Source organism: Peromyscus leucopus, chromosome 4 (assembly GCF_004664715.2).
Source record: "Peromyscus leucopus breed LL Stock chromosome 4, UCI_PerLeu_2.1, whole genome shotgun sequence".
NCBI lineage: Eukaryota > Metazoa > Chordata > Mammalia > Rodentia > Cricetidae > Peromyscus > Peromyscus leucopus.
In genome coordinates, this window is record NC_051066.1 from 107,186,680 (window position 1) to 107,207,904 (window position 21,225).

General features: G+C 53.9%; 1 protein-coding gene across 1 annotated transcript; it reads right to left on the minus strand.

Annotated features, from left to right (window-relative positions):
- Window positions 1-3,320: 3,320 nt before the first annotated feature.
- On the minus strand, window positions 3,321-16,816 carry Adam33 (ADAM metallopeptidase domain 33). Its single transcript, XM_037205224.1, is given in 24 exon segments — window positions 3,321-3,682; window positions 3,987-4,060; window positions 4,237-4,328; window positions 6,096-6,240; window positions 6,322-6,430; window positions 6,504-6,581; window positions 6,672-6,778; window positions 6,781-6,887; window positions 6,980-7,088; window positions 7,217-7,412; window positions 7,587-7,676; window positions 7,794-7,971; window positions 8,414-8,559; window positions 8,636-8,720; window positions 8,806-8,972; window positions 9,077-9,148; window positions 9,232-9,297; window positions 9,511-9,542; window positions 9,545-9,699; window positions 9,785-9,861; window positions 10,033-10,108; window positions 11,914-11,990; window positions 14,298-14,377; window positions 16,456-16,816. Coding segments are annotated over 23 exon segments (2,370 nt in total). The 5' UTR covers window positions 16,556-16,816; the 3' UTR covers window positions 3,321-3,682; window positions 3,987-4,034.
- Between the last annotated feature and the right edge of the window lie 4,409 nt (window positions 16,817-21,225).

The window sequence follows — 21,225 nt, forward strand, 5'->3', positions numbered from 1 at the left end:
AAGTAGGTGAGGGCCAGGGTTGATTTCCAGCTTTACCTTCTTTTCAGACCCTGGGGGTCTTTTGTTCCTCTCAGGTAAATTCTCAGGTAAAACTTCCAGCAGACACAACAGTATCCAGGGGCTCAGAGGGGACCCAGGCCCCTGCACCACAGCAGAGAGAACAGTGGGGGGGGGGCAGACCCAGCACAGACAGTAAGGCAAAGGGTGCTGAAGCAGGACCAGGTTCCTGTGGCAGAGTTGGGGTCCCTGATAGCTCTCTGAGAATGGGGTTATTTGATGACAGCATAAACCAGGCTCTAGATTTTTGTTTTTGTTTTTTCGAGACAGGGTTTCACTGTAGCTTTTTCGGTGCCTGTCCTGGATCTCGTGCTGTCGGCCAGGCTGGCCTCAAACTCACAGAGATCCGCTTGGCTCTGCCTCCCGCGTGCTGGGATTAATGGCGTGCGCCACTGCCGCCCGGCCAGGCTCTAGATTCGAACATTACATTCTCTAACATTGCAGCTACAGCTTATCCGGGATGAATCTCCATGTATCGGGAGGACTCCATGGCTCCTACACCTCATTCCTTTTTGTGCCCTGAATGCAGGGGCACCAACCCCACGATGATGGCTTCCAGGATCCCTTAGAATCACAAGTTCCTGTTATACATTGCACAGTTCATGCTACTCTGGCCCTTCTTACTCCTCCCCTAAACTTCCAGCTCTTGGGGTTCCTCGCCTACAGCACTCATTCTCCTTATAACCCTGCTATTTCTTCACATGCTTTCTCTCTGGCTCCCTCTGGCTCTGCTCTGCTCCTGCTTCTCTCACTATGATTTCTCCATTCCCTGTCCCCTGCTACTCTCCACCCCATCACAGAGAGTCCTGGCTGTGTCTACTTCTCTGTCCCTCTACTCTGGACTCTCCCAGATGCCCTCGGCTGTTCTTTCTCTTTACAATAAAAACGCTCCCCCTAATCACGCCATGGAGCAGTCATGTTATCTATCCGTGTATAGAGACTGTGCCCCAAGCCCAGGCTGGCCACCTGTCCCAGGGAGCCCATCAGAAGAGTGGGATTAAAAGGGGAAGCAGAAAAGGGTCCTTTGTTCAGTGTTTACATTGAGAAGACAGACAAAGAGATCCAGAGAACACTGCCTGGGCCCAAGAGAAAAGTGAGATTAACCGTTTAGTAGAGGCCAAAGATTTGAACATCTAGGCAGGCCTGCCACCATTGACCCATCCTTATCTGGGCTTTAGTCTCCAGTGAGATGGGCTGACAAGCTGTCAGAACTGTAAAGTCTCTTTATGATTGGCTGGCACCATTTCCCTCTCCCACCAGGAGATTCCTGGGCAAGTTCCCATGTCAGCGTCAGGCATGGTGGCTGGAGCCGGGAGCTGAGTGCTGAGGACTCAGAATCAAACCACAGACTGGAAGCAGAGAGGGCAACCTGGGGGTTGTGCCAGGCTTTGGAACCTCAGATCCTGCCCCCCAGCAGTGCACTTCCTTCCACAAGGCCACACCTCCTGAACTTCCCCAAACAGGGTCCCCAGCTAGGGACCAAATATTCAAACGCCCACAAATACGGAGGACATCACATTCAAACCAACATGATGCGTGTACACCCACATACTTGGTTTATGTGGTCTGTAAGGAACATTAAATGTTCTTTTCTATTAAACACGATACACCTTTTGTGCATGAGAAGGAATTCAAGTGCTTTTTTATCTTCCCACCTTGTAAGACTTTTATGCAAATATAATCCCCCAATCTGGCCAAACTTCTGTCTACTCAAAGCCCCTCCTACATTCTCAAACTTCGGTGACTCAAGTGTCCACCCCTCCCACTTTCCTTCACGTTGAGTTTGTTTGTTTTGTTTTTCAAGACAGGGTTTCTCTGTGTAACAGTCCTGGATGTCCTGGAACTTGTTTTGTAGACCAGGCTGGCCTGGAACTCAAAGTGGTCCACCTGCCTCCAGAGTGCCAGGATCAAAGGTGTGTACCACCACTGCCCGGCTGCGTCTTTTAAAAGTAGCTAATCGCGAAAGACTGGGGGGTCAGACCAGCAATGGTGAAGAGAACAGTTACCACCTTCATCAGAAAAAATCCAAGTGCACACTTCCCACCGGGTGTGCCTGCTCTTTGGAGTGCACCCTCTTGATCAAGGGTGCAGTTTTATCTCACTGAGGCAGTTTGCCTTGTTTGGAAGTCCTTTGTGTGTGATACTAAGAATATTTCTGACAGGTTAGGGACCAAACCCAGGACTTCGTGGGCAAGCACTTTCCCAATTCAGCTCATGCTTCAACTTTTACTATTCTAGATTTATTTTTAATTTGTGTGTGTGTGTGTGTGTGTGTGTGTGTGTGAATGTGTGTGTGTGAATGTGTGTGTGTGAATGTGTGAGTGTGTGTGTGTGTGTGTGTGTGTGTGTGCGCGCGCGTGCATGCGCGCGCCCTGTGGAAGCCAGAGGTATCGGATCTCCTGGAGCTGGAGTTACAAGTGACTGTGAGCCATATTATATGTTTGTTAGGAGTTAAACCCTGGTCCTCTGGAAGAGTAATATGTGCTCTTAACAGCTGAACCATCTCTCCATTTCTTCATGCTTAATATCTAACCTGTTTGTAGCCATTCTGTAACCTACATATATGCATCATACATACAGTGTGTGATGTGAATTATGTACACACTATTAGTTAATAGTAGTAGTTAAAATTGTAATTTGAAAGTACCCGTGTTTGCCAATGGCCAAACATCAAGGGAAATCAAGATGGCCTGGTGGTGTTTTGGGCTGCAACTATTCCAGCCAATCTCATTGCAGCAGCCTCTTTCTTGCTGCTGCTGGAAAGGCAAGGCGAGTCCCCTACACGGGAGAGCCCGGCCCGAAAATGCAGTGTTCGAAATCCAGAGGCTGCTCAGGCCATAATGTCTGCAGCAGCCTTTTCTCTCTTACAGATGTTGACGGACACCGACTGAGACACTGACTGTGAGTCCCTAGCTAACAGACATCCTGGGGCTGGGATTCCTCATCAGAGCATCAAAGGGTACCCCTGCCTGTCCCTGCTTCAGGTTTATGCTGTGAAACCTCCCCTGTCTTCTGAAAAGAGTAACAGACTGCCACATGGGCTTTAAGGCTGTGCCATGCTGTGTCTTCTCTGTCTCTAACAGGGCGGTACTAACTTTGTTTTTTTGTTTTTTTGTTTTTTTTTTTTTCTGAGACAGATTTCTCTTTGTAGCCCTGGCTGTTCTCGAACTTGATTCATAACCAGGATGACCTTGAACTCAGAGATCTGCCTGCCCTCTGCCTCCCGGGGCTGAAATAAAAGGTATGTTACCACAACACCCAGATGTTGTTACTTTTTATTTTATTTTTTTTTTAATTTCTCAATAAATCCATCTCAGAGTCTCTTAAGACTCCTCAAATTCTTTCAGCAAATTGCAGCCAACAGCACTGATACAGCTTGTGAATTTATTGTCTAGATACATTCTGACATTTCAGAACAGCACAGCTCTCAGGCTATGGTATGACGCTGGGGCTCCTGGGGTGAGTAGGGTAGAGCTTGGCATCCGGCCCATCAGAAGTATAAGAGTTCAGCTGACTTGCTGGTGATGCCCCTGGAGCCCAGTTCCTGGAGCGGCAGTGGTCACCTGTCTTTGTCTCCCGGCCTCAGGAGGTCCCCCTCTCCAGACACAGGATCGTGGCTTCTGGACTTGTGCCAAGAAGGAAGTAGCAGGGAGAAGGGTCATTCACTGAGGGCTGGGGCCTGGGGCTGCCAGTCATGTGGCAGGGCCCGCTTGTCCTCCCTCAGTGAAGACCTAAGAAAAACCTTAGCTGCTCTCTTCCCTGACCCCAGGGCTTCCAGCATCCTGGTCTCCTTGACAAGAGCTTCCCTAAGGGGTCATGTCTCATTTCCTTACTGCACAAGCCCGTAAATCTGAGTAGTAGGCAACAAGCTGAGAAAAGAGTTGGTGACTGGGCAATGGGGGGGGGGGGGGTCAGGGCCCCTCACCTACCGTGAGGTTCAGGTAGGTATGCGTGGCACAAACTGCTTAGGGTAGTTCTTAGGTAACCACAGAGTTCTCAGGGTCTGAAAACAATCCAAGAGATGAAGGGTACAAGCACTGTTAGCAGGAGGTCCCTGGGGCTGAGGCAAGGATTGAAGGTAGCTGAGTGAGTGGTAAGTGAAGAAAAGGAGGCGTCTGGAAGAAGGCAGACAAGGGCCACCCCTCACTTCCCTCTCCGTGTCCCAAGTGCCACACTCACCCAGGGGTGTGGGCTCTCCAGTGACGATGGAGCCAAACTCCAGGGGGTGAACACTGCCCAGGGGGTTGTCCCTGCAGGGGCCATCTGTGGACCTATGCAGCAGATAAGAGTTCAAGAGGTGAGCAAGTGACCAGAGCAAGGCAAAGCCAATTGCTTCTCCACAGCATGATACACAGTCCCAGTTCTGTCATGACTGATTTCTCCACACTCAGGCTTCAAATTCCGCCTTCCTGTTCCATCCTTGAAGTGCCCAGACCTCACTTGAGACATGGGACCTCCAGGGCTGTGGACATCCTCTCTCTCCAGACCTAGTGTTTCTCCCAAGCTGACTCCACTCCAGCCCCCAATCACTCTAGATGTAGGGCTTGCTCAGGTTGCTGTGGTGGTATTTTGTGTGTGCTCTAACAAATAAAGCTTGCCTGAAGATCAGAGGGCAGAGACAGCCACTAGTTAGCCATAGAAGCCAGGCGGTACTGGCACACACCTTAATCCCAGCACTTGGGATCTCAGGCCTTTGCTCCCAGTTCTTGGGAAGCACGCATGCCTTTAATCCCAGTGCTAGGGAAGTTGAGGCAGGAAGTGATATGGCTGGGCAGAGAAAAGGAACATAAGGCAGGAGGAGAAAGGAGCTCAGTCCCTTTCGGCTGAGGAATTGGTGAGGTGAAAGTGGTTGGGCCTTGTTCCTTTGTCTCTCTGATCTTTCAGCATTTACCCTGATAGCTGGCTCTGGTTTTTTTTTTTTTTTTTTTTTTTTTTTTTAATTAAGACCAATTAGGATTTGTGCTACAGGCCCCACCTGTCACTGAAGTACAGAGATGTACCCAGGGGTGGGAGCTGTGCCGTCGTCAGGTGCTCCTCTCAGCTGGGTGCTCGGCTACTTTCCGCTCTGCCCCATCTTTGGCTGCCTGTGCCTTTCCCACAAGGCCTTGCCACTTTTTTGTTTGTTTGTTTGTTTCATCCAAGTATTCCTCACTGCCCTGGAGACCCCATCCTGAAGATGGTGTGCACGGCTACTCCTCTGCGGTGCCCTTCCCAACTGCCAACACCCCTCCAGACCCCCAGTCACTACCTGGCTCTTCTGAGACCTTCTCACTGGCTCCCGGGGCCTGTGGGTGCCGTTCCCTGCCCGAGATACCCTCTGTTCACATCTCCAGCCCAAACCCTGCCCTTTCCCCCAGCGGGCCTGGAACACTTCCAAATTCAGGCTGCCGGACATGGACATCATGTGCCTGACTTGCCAGGGGTCCAGTGACGAGTCTGCCCGAGGTGGGCCATGCTTGTTATTATGTAGCATTCCTGCCAGTCAAAGAACGGGGTTTGCAGCATCATGGTCCGCAGAGGACAGGGGCACCGAGTCCTGGCACCAGAGCGGTCAGCACCATAGCTGGCCAGTGGGAGGGTGTGCAGAGGTGTGCTGGGCTTAACACCGAGGAGCTTGAAGGGAGCAACCGGGTGATTCAGGCAAAGGATGAGGCAGGTGGCGGAAAACTCATGAGAAGGAAGCTAGACAAGTCTTTAGGGACACGGTGAAGCACAGACTGTGTTGAATTTGTTTTAAACGGAAAAACAAAACAAACAGGAAAATGAGGGTGAGGCCATGGCCTGTTGAGAGACATGGAAGAGGACCGTGTGTGGGGGGGGCAGTGCTGGTCAGGGCCGTGATCCACACCATGAACTCCTTCCCACTGCCTATGGCTCTCACTCCACCTAGAGGACAGACTAGACTCCATCCAGCTTCCTGCAGCCCCAGCTCCCTGCAGCTCCCCCCCCCACACCCCGATGAGTTCTGAGAAGCAGGAGCCACGGGAGCAGGCTGGGTAAGAGGGGCCTGAGCCCTCCAGGGCTGGTGCTGAGCCTACCTGTGGCATATGGGGTCCCTCCTGCGGCACCACGGGGGTCGCTGACAGCGTGTCGGGAGCTGGTAGTAGCACCAGGCTAGGCCAGCCCCAGGGAGCAGAGGCAGCAGGACGCTGAGGAGCATGACCAGTGGGAAGGCATTTTGGTCTGTGGAGGACAGGGGTGCTGAGTCCCAAGCAGGCTACTTGACGAGGCGGTGCCTGCCTGCTTCCACCCCATTGGCAATACTTGCGGGCTGTGCAGGGCCACTCTCCATGCTACCACCCAAGCCTGGCTTGTCACAGAAGGGTGGGTCCCAGCCTGCCGCACAGTGGCAGTTATGATTGCTGTTGCAAACCTAAGAAGAGGATGGAAAAGTCACGTGGACTCAAGGACCTCCAGGGTCACCCTGACCCCCTTCGGCTACTCACCCCATGGTTATGGCAGGTGGTCAAACAACGCTCCAGCTCCTGGGAGGTGGCATTCTGGCAGTGCCTATCCTGGCACACCTATGGGCATTGGTGCCCACTGGGCAGTGAGGAGGACACTTGGGCACGGAGGATTCAATGACCAGGAGGGGTTGGGTAGGCAGGGCTCACCATTTTAGGTCCACAGCGAGTGCCTGGCTCCACCAGGCCCAAGTCAAGCTGGTCCAGCTGAGTGTCAGGGAGCACAAATACTCCCTGGCAAGCCACCCCGTGACCCCGAGGAGAACTGTGGAACCCATAGTCACTACACGCCGCCGCCGCCGCTGCCGCCGCCCAGATGGGGTTTGCTCCCCACCCTGGCACAGCAGCTTCCCACACTGAGCATCCCTGGGGAGGAAATGGAAGGTGGTCAACGTCATGGAATGCTCCACGTGCCTTTCCCTATTCCGCAGCTGTAGCCCCCCAGCTGCACACCTCACCTCTGTGCACAGGGAAGGAAGTTGCCCTTGCTGTCCTGACCACAGTTCCCCTGCGAATTCCCCATAGAGTTCATCTCCTGGAAACAGGGCTCGGGGGCAGGCTGGGATCCTGGGGAAGAATAGGGGTAGAGGAAGCTGGGCAGCTCGGACCTCGGTTCCACGCGTGGAGCTTGCTCGCAGTAGAAAACTGCGGGTCCCAGGAGCGATCAGGGCACCAGGGCAAGCATGTGGTCTCACCAGGTCCCCAGAGCTGCTGGCACTGCTGCTCCAGAGTAGGACACCAGCCATCTAGGCAATAGCCACGGCCCTTGGCGCAGGGTGAGCCATCCAGTAGGTAAATGTCTGCCGGACAATGCGGGGAGGTGCCCGTGCAGAACTCGGGGAGGTCGCAGTCTCTCGCAGCTGGACGACAAGGCGTGCCTGCGGGCTTTAGCTACACCGGTGACCCATTAGGAGAGGACAGAGAAACAAGTCTGACATCTTTGTCAAGAGCCTGAGGGAGCGTCAAGTGGACCCACCCACGGGGACAAGCTCACATTCAGTAGGATAAGAAGGTACCAGCCCAGCTAAGATCGAGAGGCCGCTCCCCAGTGTCCCTATCCCTCACCAGGCACTGTGCACAGCAATCACCGTGGGCGCATTGCGCCCCCGCACGCAAGGAGCAGTTGTGAGCAAAGCAGCAGAGGTCTGGGCACTTCTGGAGTGGCAGAAGGAGAGAACAGAACACTTGAGGGCGCAGCAAGCCAGACCTGGGAGAGGCTGCAGGCAGGGGTCAGTCAACCTTGGTCCCCAGGGACCGAGACGCTAACCTGACCTGGCCAGAACCGCAGTCACACTCTTCTCCTGCTTCCACAAAGCCATTTCCGCAGCGGGTGGGCAGCACCAGGAGCCTGGGGCCCGGGGTGTTCGAGAGGCACGCGCCACCCCCTTTGCGGAAGAAGGTGCGCAGCTGGCGGCGGCTGCAGGCGCTGAAGATGCGCGGGAACGGGTACCTGTGGGAGGAGGCGGGTGTCGACGGTATGGGAACCATCGGGTCTAGGGGAACCACCTCCTAAGCTCTGGCTGCTATTGCACTCTGGGCCCTGGGGTTAGCCACACAGCCGCCAAGATGTGCAGTTACCTCCCGAGCTAAGCGAGCCGTCTAGAGAGGAGAGGGCAAAGGACCCGTGTAATTACACAAGAAACCTGTGACACCGGAGGCTGACACACAGGAGGCTGTGACGCCAAGATCCAGCAGCCCAGGCCCCAAGGGAACCAACGATCAGGAGTGGAGCACCCTAGTACCCGAATGCCATGCTGAGACTTCTCCACCTGAGGCCCCATAAACAGGTTCTTATCACCCCACTGTACAAAAGAGGGAACTGAGGGGGGTAGCCAAAGAAACGCAGGCGACGCCAGCAGGTCCGGTGGCACCGACCTTCCGTGCGTGCGTACCCTGTGGCTGCCTCCATGACGCAGCCTCCCTGCTCTGCGTCTGCCTCCGCGCAGCAGCCGCCGTCGGGGTCGTGGCGGAGGCCCAGGCTGTGGCCTATCTCGTGGGCCATGGTGGCTGCTGTGCCGATGGGGAGTTCCGAGTGGTCCTGGGGAGCCGGGCTTCACTGAGGACCACAAGCCCTGCCCAGGGCCCTCCCCTCCTGGGTCCCCTGCGGAGCTTACTGTGCTCACACCTCCGGAGCTCTCTGCACGGCACATGCCCTCCACAGGCGCCAAGCCCACCGTGGTGCCCTGGAAGGTGCGACCCCTGGAGGTGGCGGAGCAGGGCGTGACTGGGTGGGGCTGAGAGTAAGGGCCACCCCGCAACCCGGGTGTGCCAAAAGGACACCCACGTGAGCAGTTGCGTGGAGTCGTGTGGCCGCCTAGCCCACAGTCCACGACGCCACTGCAGGAAAGCCCAGAGGGTTGCGTTTGCATCCGGCGTGATGAGGCTGCGATCCCGGCCCGTCCACACTTCCAGGCCAGTCAATACCACCCGAATATCCAGAGACCTGAGAATCTGAGGAAGAGACCGGCTGAGGCCAGAATCAGGCACCCACTGTGCCGGGGGCCAGAGCTGCTCTATTGCCTCACTCCCACCCCTCAGCGCCCTAACCACTCAACCTGGTCCACGCAATTGGCAACTTCCAGGAGGCGCTGTCTTGTGTGGTTCAAGTTCTGGTGCTGGACCAAGAACTGGGAAGGCAGAAATCCCTGGGTCATAAGGGGCTGATCAGGCTCCAACCCAGCCCAGTCAGACCTCTTAGGTCTCTCCTCACCAAGGTGTGGTCAGCCACTATGTACAGTTCCAGGTACCTGGAGCTCCTGCGACCCCCTCGCTTCACCTGGGGTGGGGGGCAAATGGTGAGGGTCAGGATGCATGACTTGAGTCCTGGTCACCAGCCACAATTCTCAGAACAGTTAAACTTTTGTTCCAACTTGATTCTTCAGCCTCCGAATTAAAACCGGGAGACCCCATCCGGGGTTTGCATTCCTGTCTCCTCCGGTCTGGAGGACCCAGGGAGTCTCAAAGCCCACTCTTCGTCTATGCCCCTTACCCTGCTCTGGGGGGCGTGAGGAAGACTGGCCATCCTGCTTTGTATTTGGAGTTCTTCTCTCTCCAGGTCCTTCTCCAAGTGAGTAACTGCTCCATCCGGAAGATCTTGTGGGTTGAGAAGTCCTTGGCGTCCCCAGGAGCCCAGGGGTGCAGATAGTAGCTGATATTGCTGCTGAGCACAATCAGGCCACTAGAGTGCGGTAAAGTGCAGGGGTGTGTGAGAACACGCTCTCACCGTGGCAGCAGGTCCAGGCCCTTTTCCCCCAACTCCTTACCTCATCCCAGAGCAGGTGCTGAGGACTACCCAGGATTCCAGGAAGCCCCTCACGTGCCCACGATAGTGGCAATGATCCTAGAGAGGAAGGAACTCAAACCGGAATCTCAGAAAGGGACAGGGAGGGAGGGAGGCTTGAAGGGCTGGCTACAGTCTCCTTAGGAAGGCAAAACGGGATAGGGCAGGCATGTAGGGGGTGCATTCCCAGCATCCCTCATTCAGTCCTCAGAGCCCAAAGCAGTGTCTCACCGTGTGGTTGGGGAACAGCACCACTGGATGCCCATCTGGGCTGTAGTGGGTTTCTGTGTATCCTGGGGCCAGGAGCCTGCCGGGAAGCAGGTGTGTTTTAGGAGTCGTGAGTTTAGACCTGCCTCCAGCAGCTTGCCTTCAGGCATTCCTCCCGGAGTGCTAGTTGGGCCGCTTTGAATGAGGCATGCAGTGTGTCTGAGAGAAAGGACTAGAAAGGCTGAGAACACTGTTGCTCGAAGAGAAACCTCAGGCTAAAAGAAGACAAAGGTCTGGAGTGAGCCCTGGGCGTCTTAGACGGGGGAATCTGGGAAGCCCCTGGGAGGAGCAGGCAGGGACCACTCGCTGCTGTGGAGCCCTCAGCGGGGAGGGGGAGGGCTCAGGAGACCACTGCAGAGATGCCACGTGGGGCCCAGGCCCTGAGCTCTGCCACACCTGCCTTTGCTGAGCATCTGTTGAGCAGATCCCAGGCCTTCTCCAGTCCTGCTCCTCAGACTGCTGGATCCCATGTCTCCATCCGACCCTCAGTGGTGCTTACTCCTGACTTCCAGAAAAAACTAAGTCCCACCTGCCCGCATCTGCTTCTGTTCAGCTCACCTGGGCAAGGGGCCCTTGACTTGGACCTCGACTATACTCAATAATGAGGCTCCCCCGCTATCCCACCAAGGACACAGCAACCACAAATCAATAACAGCGGTTTCTTCTTCTTCTTCTTCTTCTTCTTCTTCTTCTTCTTCTTCTTCTTCTTCTTCTTCTTCTTCTTCTTCTTCTTCTCCTTCTCCTTCTCCTCCTCCTCCTCCTCCTCCTCCTTCTTCTTCCTCCTCTTCCTCTTCCTCTTTCCTCCTCCCTCTCCTCTTTATATTTTGAGACAGGGTTTTACTAAGTTGCCTAGGCCGGTCTTGAACTCACTCTATAACCCAGATGGACCCTGGCTTGACCCTGTGCTCCTTCTGCCCAGCTTCCTAAGGAGCAGGAATTATTGGCCTGACTTCAATTGTTCTTCTTACAGAAAACCCTGACTCCAGCTTCACCTTGTCCTCCAGATTGCCAGCCCGGGTTGTTGTACATCCAGTCATTCTCACGCCCACTTCAACTTTGCCTCTTTGCTGGCTGTGCTCTATATACGTGCAAATGCAAATGTGTGCACAGACACACAAGACAGATGAGTGGGTAAGGACGTGGCACTCCCAGGAGCTATGGTTTGGAATGGTGTTACCGTTTGTACCCCGTGTGTCTGACTCCAGAGGGGAGAATAAAACAAATAGAGTGCTTCCTGTAGTGCCCGCAAGAAAACAGTCACAGAGCAAGTGGTGCCATTGGCGACGGAGTCTACAGTCACACATTTCCATCTTGTGCATCCACTGCACTCGGGGCACCATCCCGAGATACACCTGTTTCTCACTTACTGCTTCCAAGTCTTTGACTCTTCAGGGCTAAGATATTTAGCGGTAAAATGCTTCCTGCAATCTGGCCCTACTGGGACTCCCTAGGTTCTTCCCTCCTTGCTCTCTTCTGTTCAGATGGAGACATTCCACGCGACCAGGTGAACTGCCATCATTGGATACTGACCTTTGTAGCTACAGTGCTTTTTGTCTGTGGAAGGTGGTCTAGGATTTTTAACATATCAAGAAATTGTCCTGTCTAGAATTTTTAACATATCAAGAAATGTCCACTAGGTGGTGCTCACTCATCTCCAGCAGGGAGCTACCGAACTGTTCCAGGACTTGAGATGGAAAAGTATGTATGTACTTACAGCTGGGTTCAGCCCACTTCAACCTCAAGTTCATTAGCCACTCCACCTGCCAATCATGCCTCTTCCCACCCAGCTCCCTCTCTAGAGAGGGTCAGTTCTGGGTGTCAGCCAAACCCCAGGCTGATACTTACTGGTTCTTCTCCAGTTCAAGCAGGAGATCCTGGCCTTCAGCCTCCAGAGCCACCAGCATCCCATCTGGCTTCAAGATCTGACCAAGAAGGAATGCGGTGACACACTAGGCCTCTAGGCCACCTGCCTGCCGGGGACAGGTGATGCTCTGGGGCTGGCTAGTGAGAAAGCTCCGAGGAACAACAGGCCCCTGCTTTACTGGGAGTGGTAACTCATAAATGCTCCCAGCGCCTGTGTTTGTGACAGCGACCCCTTAAAGATGCATACACAGCCTGCCAGGGGCTCCCGGGCCTTTCTCTTGGTCTGCCCTCTTCTTCTGTTCCTAGAAAGGCCTTGAAAAGCAGAAGGCAGTGGGCAGCAAGGGTATCATGGAGTCATTGGGTGGGCTGTGGCTTCGGCCGGCTCATTACTGCCTGAGGGCTTGTTCTCTTTCGTTCCTGTCTTGGTTGGTTTGCTTGCTAGTTTGTTTTCGGTGCTGCAGTTTGGACTCAGGGCCTTGCCTAGGCTACACAAGAGCCAGACCACTGGGCTTCCTCGCCAGCCCCTTGTTCTGTATCTTTTCATCGAACTGCCTTCCCCTCATTCCTGATAGAACCCAGACTTTTCCCTCCCATTCCGGCACACTGCCTGGTCCTCTGAAATTCCATGTGGCCTCCTGGCTGGCCTCATAACTGAGCTCACAAAGTAAACATGAACCCCAACTTAGGCCCCCCAAAAGTGTTGACTCTCTCAGCTAGATGCCAGAAGGGCTGGCCTTGGCCCCCTAGCCACCTCTCCTTTCTCACTGACTTGCCTCTTTCCTGCTGTCCACTCAGCCTGGCTAGAAGCCAGAACTGGAACTAGCCCAGGAGATTCCAGGGAAGAGGCTGCTGTGTTTTTTTTTTTTTTTTAAATGTTTTCCCCACCCTTGTTGGCTCTCCCCTTTATCCCAAAATGCACCGGGTTGGGACCCTGGCCAAGAGCCTTGCAGGGGGGCCTTCCCCAGCAGGTGTAGAGGGGATGGCCCTCACTTCCCCCAGCCATGGGTCCCACAAGGGCCCAAACATAAGCTTATATGGTTGGAATGCCTCTTGCTTTATGAGACAATGTTTGCACTGGGGAAAAGGCAGTTGCCCCGACGGGCGGTCCCGGTCCCTCTGCAGCCCTCACTCCAGTGTCCATCACCCCCCCTCTGTGCCCCACCCCCATCCTGCAGTATCATCCTCTTTGTGAATCAGACACACTGCTGAAGCGCCTCCTGTCCTCACAGGCTTCCTAATGCAAAGCAGAGCCCTCTGGGATTCTCCACTCAGTCACAGACCAAGCCAGGCAAGGAGAGAGGCCACAGTCAGGGGAAGCCTGGTGTGTGTCCAGCCCTCTCTCCCACAAGTCAGCTTCGCTTGGCCACTTGAGAGAAAGCCCAGAGGTCTGGGGGACCCCAGTGAAGGCCCTAAGTTGGAAGGTTTGGGTTTCTGGGAGCCCATACACTGTGGCAATACTCTCTTGGGTTTGGACAGCGGGGGCCTGCTCTCTCTTGTCTGGAGACACAGAATCAAACTCTCTAGCCTGAGTAGCTGTAGGAAAGAAGGAAAAGCAGCCAATAGTCTGAAGTCTTTTCGATCTTAGGGGGTCTCAGACTGCTAGGACCAATGAGCATTTCCAGCATGAGCAATTTTACAAGCTGTCCGGGCCTCAGTTTGCCTCTCTGTAAGGTGGGCATAGCAGTCCTGGCCTCTCGGTTTGCAGCAGAGCTGGGAGCATGGCTACGCTGGAGAATGTGGTGGGCAGGAGGAGGCTGGGCAGTGTCCTGGAGAAGCAAAATGGAGTGGGCTGGCATCTGGAGATGCTAGGGGAACGGACTACTGCTTCCTTGCCACAGGGGGATTCCAGCCGTGGAAGCTGAGGTTACAGGACAGCAGTGTGTCCATGGAGTCACGTGTTCCCCACAAACATCGCCAAAGGAGGATGTTTTGGTGCCCTTCCTTTAAAAGCTTCTGAAGTTGGCAAGATGGCTCACAACTTGAAGCCCACCAGGGCTATGTGGTGAGACCCTGTCCTAAACCAAACAAAACAGACTAGAACAGAACACACACAAAAGGAAGCTCCTGAAAGGCTTCAGGCCCCAAACTCTGCACTCATCTCTGCCTAGTGGAGTGGGGATAGCCTGGGAGTTCCTCCAGTGGAGGAGAGGGTTAGGGCCAGGAATAGAAGAGGGTAGGAGGGAGGAAGCCCAAAATGACTTCCATGTGTGCGTGCTCACGCCATCGACATGACTCCCTGTCCCACCCACCCTGACAGGGAGTGGCTTAAGGGTACCGTGATTTGGGTCTGAGAACCCCAGAAAAACCGTCACACTGCATTCTGGGGGAGGACCATGGGACTGAGACCCAGGCTTATAGATACTGACCGGCTCCTCCGGTGTGACCTTGAGCCAGAGGCCTCCATCCAGGATCCAGCGGGGTGTAACTGGCTCTCCAGGGACATTTTCTGGTGTGAAGGCAGAGAATGGTGTTAGGATCAGAGCAGGTAGGGGCAGGAAGCCAGCAGGGAGGGTGAGGCCCTGAAAGCTGGGCTCCATTTGCAACAGTCCAGGGACTTGGCATTCATGGGGCATCCCCCAGAATGAAGCAGCGTCCAGGGGGGGTGGCAAAGGAGAAACCAGGGCACCAAGAAACATCCCCTTGGGGAATGCGAGAGTGGCCAGACCTTGGGGAGCTGGCTTGAGGTCGGAGAGCATGGGAGGAAGCCCAGACCCCAGAAGCAGAAGGGTGGGGAGGAGGAGGCAGCCTCGGGTATTTTTAGACTGGACAGCAGATGCCTTTAGGGTGAGCGATGTGTAACCAGAGGCTGTCTTCTCTACCATCCGGGTAAGAAGAAGCCACCAGATGTCCTGCTCAGAGCTCCTGTTGGGGTTGACGCTGATGGCGGGACTCTGAGGGACCCCCCTCCGTTTGTGAAGGGGAGGGAGGAGCTGGGTTCAGAGCCTCAGTGCTCCTAGGCCAGGCGTTTCCAAGGGGGCTCCAGGAGGAATACCAGAGCCAAGCATTACTCAGAGGGTGCTGGAATGTTCTTCAGGAATGTTCCTACCTCCCCTCTCGTATCTGGTCCCAGCAACCCTCACAGGACCTATCGTGCAGGAGCCAGGCTCCAGCAGCCAGAGCCAGCAGCCAGCCCTCTCATCCCTCTGGCATTCATTCCTCCTACAAGGCCAGCTCACAGAAAAACCAAAGAACTCCACCCACCACCAGCTCTGACCCTAGCCCTGCCCAGGCTAAGAGCTATCTCTGAGGTTGGCTCAGCTCTTCCTGGGCCATCCCAACTCTTTTTCCTCTCCCACCTCCTCTCAAAAGTCTGGAACAGGAGCTGGAGAGGTGGCTCAGTGGTTAAGGCTGTTCTCCCAGAGAACCGGGTTCGGTTCTCAGCACCCAATGGTAGCTCACACCCGACCACCTGTTACTCTGGTTCCAGGGCTCTGTCTCCCTCTTCTGGCCCCTAAGCATACCTGGTATCTCTGTGGTACACAGATGTACATGCAGGCAAGACACTCGTGCACATTCTAAAAATCTGGGCTAGCAGCAGCTCCAGGAACCCCCCCCCCCTTGAAGTCCCATGTGCTTCTTAATTAATGAGCCTTCATGCAGTTGGAGAAGAGGGTGTGGCTTTGGAATGGAGGCTGAAGAAGAAGGGAGGGGAGGAGAGGGAAGGACAGAGAAGCCTTCCTGGAGGTAAAAGATCTCTCAGCCAAGAGAAGGCTTAGCTGGGCATGGAAAACCAAGTCTTGCTGGCCTCAGGTCACCAAGGGCGCAGAATGTGGGTGTCTCTGCGCAGCCCTGCAGGGGCACCTTCAGGAAGGAGGTAAGGATGGGGCTAGGAGTATGGGTGGATTGGAGGGGAATCTAGGAAGCCAGTCTGGGTTAGGGAACACAGAGGCAATCTCTCCCATGAGTTCTGTCATCAGCTGTCCCCTGGCTAAAGGCAGTACAGCTGTCATTCACCCCTTTTAGAACTGTAACAGAGCAGGAGTCCCTAGGTATGGGGTCGCCTCCGACTGCCCGACAACCCAGTTCTCAGTCCTTCCGGGCTCCTTTCTAACGCCTCCTCTGCCTTCTGGTCAGCCAGGTGCTTGCTGTACAGGAGTTTGGAGACTCATGATGCTAACTAAGAGCCTTGTCATACCAGCGTGAGGAGAGGTTACAGTAGGAACAGAGAGCGGCAGTCCGCAGGCACTGCTGGGCAGTCACCCCCTGTTTGAAGAACAGCCACACAAGGCAACCCGACGCAGGATGAGGGGAGGATAAGCCGGATGCAACAGCTAAGCCTATGGGCAGAGCACTCCGAGGACCCCAGGGCACCAGTCCTTCCTGGAGGAGGAAGACCCTCTGGCCTAGAAGTCTGGAGCTGGGCCGCACTGAAGCGGGGACAGGGCCAGCCCAGAATCCCCTCCCCACGTCCTTTCATGGCCAGGTCGCACAGGGTCTCGAACTCTCTCTTCCACTAGTTGCTCTGGAACCCATGACCACCACCACTTCATTTCTCCTAGAGGAGCCCCCGGCCCGCACCCTCACCTGGAAACCTCAGGGCGCTCCGCAGGGGCCACGCAGGAAGCAACAACTGCAGCAGCAGCAGCATGGGAGACCCCCTGGGTCCCCCGCACTCCCGGCCCATGGCTGGGAGTGCCTTTGCCTCCTCCTCTGGCTCTGCTCTCGGCTCCACCCCGGCTGCAGGGGGCCCGCCTCCTCTCGCCCTCAGCCCTCCCCGCGCCAGCTCGAGGGACCCAGTCCCTATACTGGCCCGGAGGGACTTGAGCTCGCGCTGCGGGAGCCCAGGCGACCCTCCCTGGAGGCCGCGGCAGCAATCCTAGCCTCGCTGGCAGACGGAGGGGAGGGCGGGAAGCTCCGGGAAGGTTCTTGGAGAACCTCTCCGGTGCTGAGCAGAGGCATTGGCTGCGGGACCCCAGCAGCTGTCCGCTGTCCGGTCTCCCGTCCTGGTCTCCCGAGTGACCTCTGGACCTGCCTTTCTACCTGTCCTGCACGAGGATTCCTTCTCTGCAGTGAAGTCTTCCAGAGTAGCTGTCCACCTGCCTCCGAGGCGCGCGTGAGTACCTAGGGGCCTTGTGGAGGCCACGGGCCTGGAGACTGTGATTCCTGGAAAAGGCGACGGTGGTGGGCGCAGGGGAGGAGCAGCGATGGCCAGAGCAGAGCTGTACTGTGCCACAGAACCCCCTCCCCAGGCGTGAGGGATCCTTACCCAAATTTCAGGGACACCGCTTTCTGTATTGTAAAGATCGCTTCACATACTGCATAATGATTTGGATCAAGAGACTTAACTTTGAAATAAGCTGGTTAATAAATTGACTGTAAGAATTTGAAATGTGAAAGTCTGATGACCGAGAAAACTACATGTACAGGATTCAAACATCGGACAGTATCAGGCCAGTGAGGCCCACTTGGGTCAAGACAGGACACTCAAGATGGTCAGCCTGGGCAATATAGGGAGAGGAAGAGAAAGGGAGGGGGGAGAAAAGAGGGAGAGGGAGAGGGACAAGGGCAGGGGAGGGAGGAAAGGAGGGAGGGAAGGAGAGAGGAGAGAGGAGAGAGAGAGAGAGAGAGAGAGAGAGAGAGAGAGAGAGAGCGCAATCCCTAGCGTGACATTAACCGGATGTGGCAGCACACACCTGCAATCCCAACAGGTGAAGGAGAGGACAAGTTCAGAAGTGTGAGGTCATCCTGAACTGGGGGGGGGGCGGGCTCTGTCACCAGGGGGATGGCTTAGTGCAAAATGCCTGCTGTGTGCTCATGAGTTCAGATCTCCAGCAACCACAGAAAGCCAGAGCAGTGGCACATGCCTTTGAGCCAAGTGCCGGACCGGACAGAGACAGGTTCAGTAAGAGACCCTATCTCAAAAATTATGATGGAGAGTAATAGGAGAATACCCAAAGTCATCCACACATGCACGCACAGGTTAACGTACCTCCTCCACGCAAACATGTACACATACGTGCAAAGGTGGAGGGAGACTGACAGAGAAGAGAGCCGTGATGCACCCCTGTAATTCCAGCGCTCCAGGGGCAGGCAGCTCGAGCTGTACAGCAAGACCCTGCCTCAAAAACCAAACAAAAGTATAAAATGCTTAGGAAAGTCTTCCTGTCTCTTCAGTCTCCAACCTTTCAATTCTCATTTCCCACAGGAAGCCACTACTGCTGATTTCTTACATAAGCTGTTTTAGATACCGGGTGTGTGTGTGTGTGTGTGTGTGTGTGTGTGTGTGTGTGTGTGTGTGTGTGTGTAAGTACATCTATCTAGTCTATCTATCTGTCTATCTATCTATCTATCTATCTATTTATCTATCTATCTATCATACTCATTCACATTTGTAGCCCATTTTTCTGGTGAATGGTTGGTCTTTGTTTTCACAATTTGAAGGACCTCTATGTATAAAGGAAGGAGATTAGCCCTTGTCTGGAGCATGGGTTGTATTTCCCGTTTCATGAGTTTCACCCAGCCGATTACCTATGCCTTTACCTCGTTTATTCTTGTAGATGAGCAGTTTTCAACTGAATCACTATAATCACATTTTTCATCAATTCTGCTGCCACTGGACAGTCCATGGGCCTGAATTTGAGACTGTTACAAAAAGATTACAAGGGCTTTCGTGTGCATGTGTCCTTGGCGTCCTCCCTGGCCTGTTCCCCTTTTTTATCTGTCTGTCCTGGATCTCGCTCTGTAGACCAGGCTGGCCTCAAACTCATAGAGATCCACCTGGCTCTGCCTCCCGAGTGCTGGGATTATAGGAGTGTGTCACCGCGCCTGGCGTCGAACAGCTTTCTAAATATTTGTTTATACCCATAGCTTAGTGCTGCTCTCACCCTTGGCCAGGGAACTGCAGAGGGTAAGTGACTGTCAAGGGCTCAGCCCTAAATGGGGTGTATGTATCAATTCTTCAAAGGCTCAGGAGACATCAGGGAAGAGGGGACAGCAAGACCAGAGGTGCTGGGGGATGAGGAGGAGGAGTACTACAAGCCGCTGTGTTCTGGACCTGACATGGCCATGGCACTCATGAATGCATAGCAGCGGTGGCTTCCTGCACACGACCAAGCCAGCGGGAGCAGGGGCCATTCCAACAGGCAGCACTAACTGGACTCTGGGTTATAAAAATAAACAATAAACAAATAAATGAGAGGACATGAAGATGGGAGGGGACATATTGGAGGGTGTCTGGTGGGGGGCTAAGAGGGGACACCCAGGAGCAGGTATGATCAAGATACAGTGTGCATGTAAAATGGTCAAAAATACTCAAAATAAAGTAAAATAAAAATACGAAGCAAAACGGATCATGTGTGGTGTTGCACAGCTTTAATCCCAGCACTTGGGAGGCAGAGGCAGATGGATATCTATGAATTTAAGGCCAGCCTGGTCTACAGAGAGTTCCAGGCTAGCTAGGGCTACAAAGTGAGACCCTATCTCAAAGATAGATAGATAGATAGATAGATAGATAGATAGATAGATAGATAGATAGATAGATATAACAAACAAGAGGGCTGTAGCCTCTGAGCCATGCAGAGATTAGTCATTCTTGAAAAACTATATGGCTCCTAAGTCCAGAGAAATTTCCAGACTTGTCAAGGGCTTTCATGCCAAGCTCTCTAAGCAACCATTAATTTACACTTTGCAGTTGCAGTTGGAAGGGGAACAGTGGATCAAAGCTGGTGGGGAGGGAGGAGCCCAGAACACCATTGATCATGCCTGGAAACATCATGGAAAAATGGTTTATCAAATGTTTGTTGGTGTCATTCTCAAAAGTGCGGTCAGGGAGTGTCCTGAAAACTGCGCCAGTGCTCAGAATGGGCACCAGTGCTCTCCCTGTCTGCAAATGGGACTTAGCCTGTGATAGCCCAGAACACGGTGTCTGAGACAGGCACTGCCCATTCCAGCTCACAGCAACGTCCAGGGTGGTGCCTGGAGACGCCAGGCTGGTGCTCAGGTACTTCAGAAACAGTGGTGGGCATGCATGGAAGTCCCCAAAGTCACGATCAAGGCTCCATCCCTGACAGCCCAGAACATCCAAGGAGAAGCATTTGTTCTTTGGCGGGTAAACCAGTGCTTAGAAACCCAAGAAATCAGCCAGAATTTGGATAAGCAGCTCGGGTTCTGGGTACCTGACATAAAAGGAGGATTTTTTTTCTTTCCTTGCTTTCTGTTTCTTATTTATTTGTTATGTTGTTATTGTTGTTATTGAGACAGGTCTCATTGTGTAGACCAGGCCTGCCTCTGCCTCCTGAGTGCTGGGATTAAAGGCATGCATCTCCGTATCCCATTTGTTCTGTTTTCAAGGGCTAAGGTTTTACTGTGTTGCCTGCTCACACTGGTCTCAGTCTCCTGGGCTCGAGGGATCCTCCCACCTCAGCCTGGAGAGGCTGGGGCTGCAGGTCCACAGCACAACACCCAGGTTAAGTGGCAGATTTTTTAAACAATCTTTCTTGCCACAATATATATGTTCAGAAAATGAACAGTTCACTAAACTTCCACAGAGTGAACACACTCATGTGGCTCCTGCCAATCCCTGCCACCCATCAGTGGCCACTGTATTGACCTCTATCCTGCTGCTTAACTCTGCCTGTCCTTGGACTTCATTGCGAACTTGATTGGGTTTGGAGTCACCTAGGAGACAGGGCACGTCAGTGAGAATGTTTCCAGAGAGTTTTGACTGAGATGGGAAGACCCACCCCAAATGTGGGCAGCAGTACCCGATGGGCTGGTGTCCTAGCCTGGGAAGGAAGAGGAAAGGTAGGAAGCCAGTGGCACCATCACTGGTCTCTCTCTGTCTCCTTACTGACACAATGTGACCAGCTGCCTCCCGCTCCTGCCCCCCACAGCTGGAGCCACTATGGCTGCCACCTTCCCCACCAAGGTGAGACTGTGCCTCCTCCTAACCGTGAGCCAAAAAAAATAAACCCTTCCTTAAGTTGCTTTAGTCCTGGTGCTTTGATACAGCAGTGAGAAAAGTCACTGCTACATACAGCTGTGACCCTAGCTGCCAGCTCCTCCACTGAATGTCACTGCTACATACAGCTGTGACCCTAGCTGCCAGCTCCTCCACTGAACATTTGAGGACCATGTTCACGTGGCCACCTGCAGGTACAGCTTCTCATATCTGCACGGAGCATCCCAATACTGTTGTGTGATTATTATTTCAGTTTCTGGCTATGATGGATAATGTTGTTATGAACATACTAGTACAAATCTCAGCGTGACTAAGCCCTTATTTTTCCCGAGTAAATGCCCAAGAATAGAATGCCAGGGCCAAGGGAAGAATATTTTACCCTTAATGGGCATTGG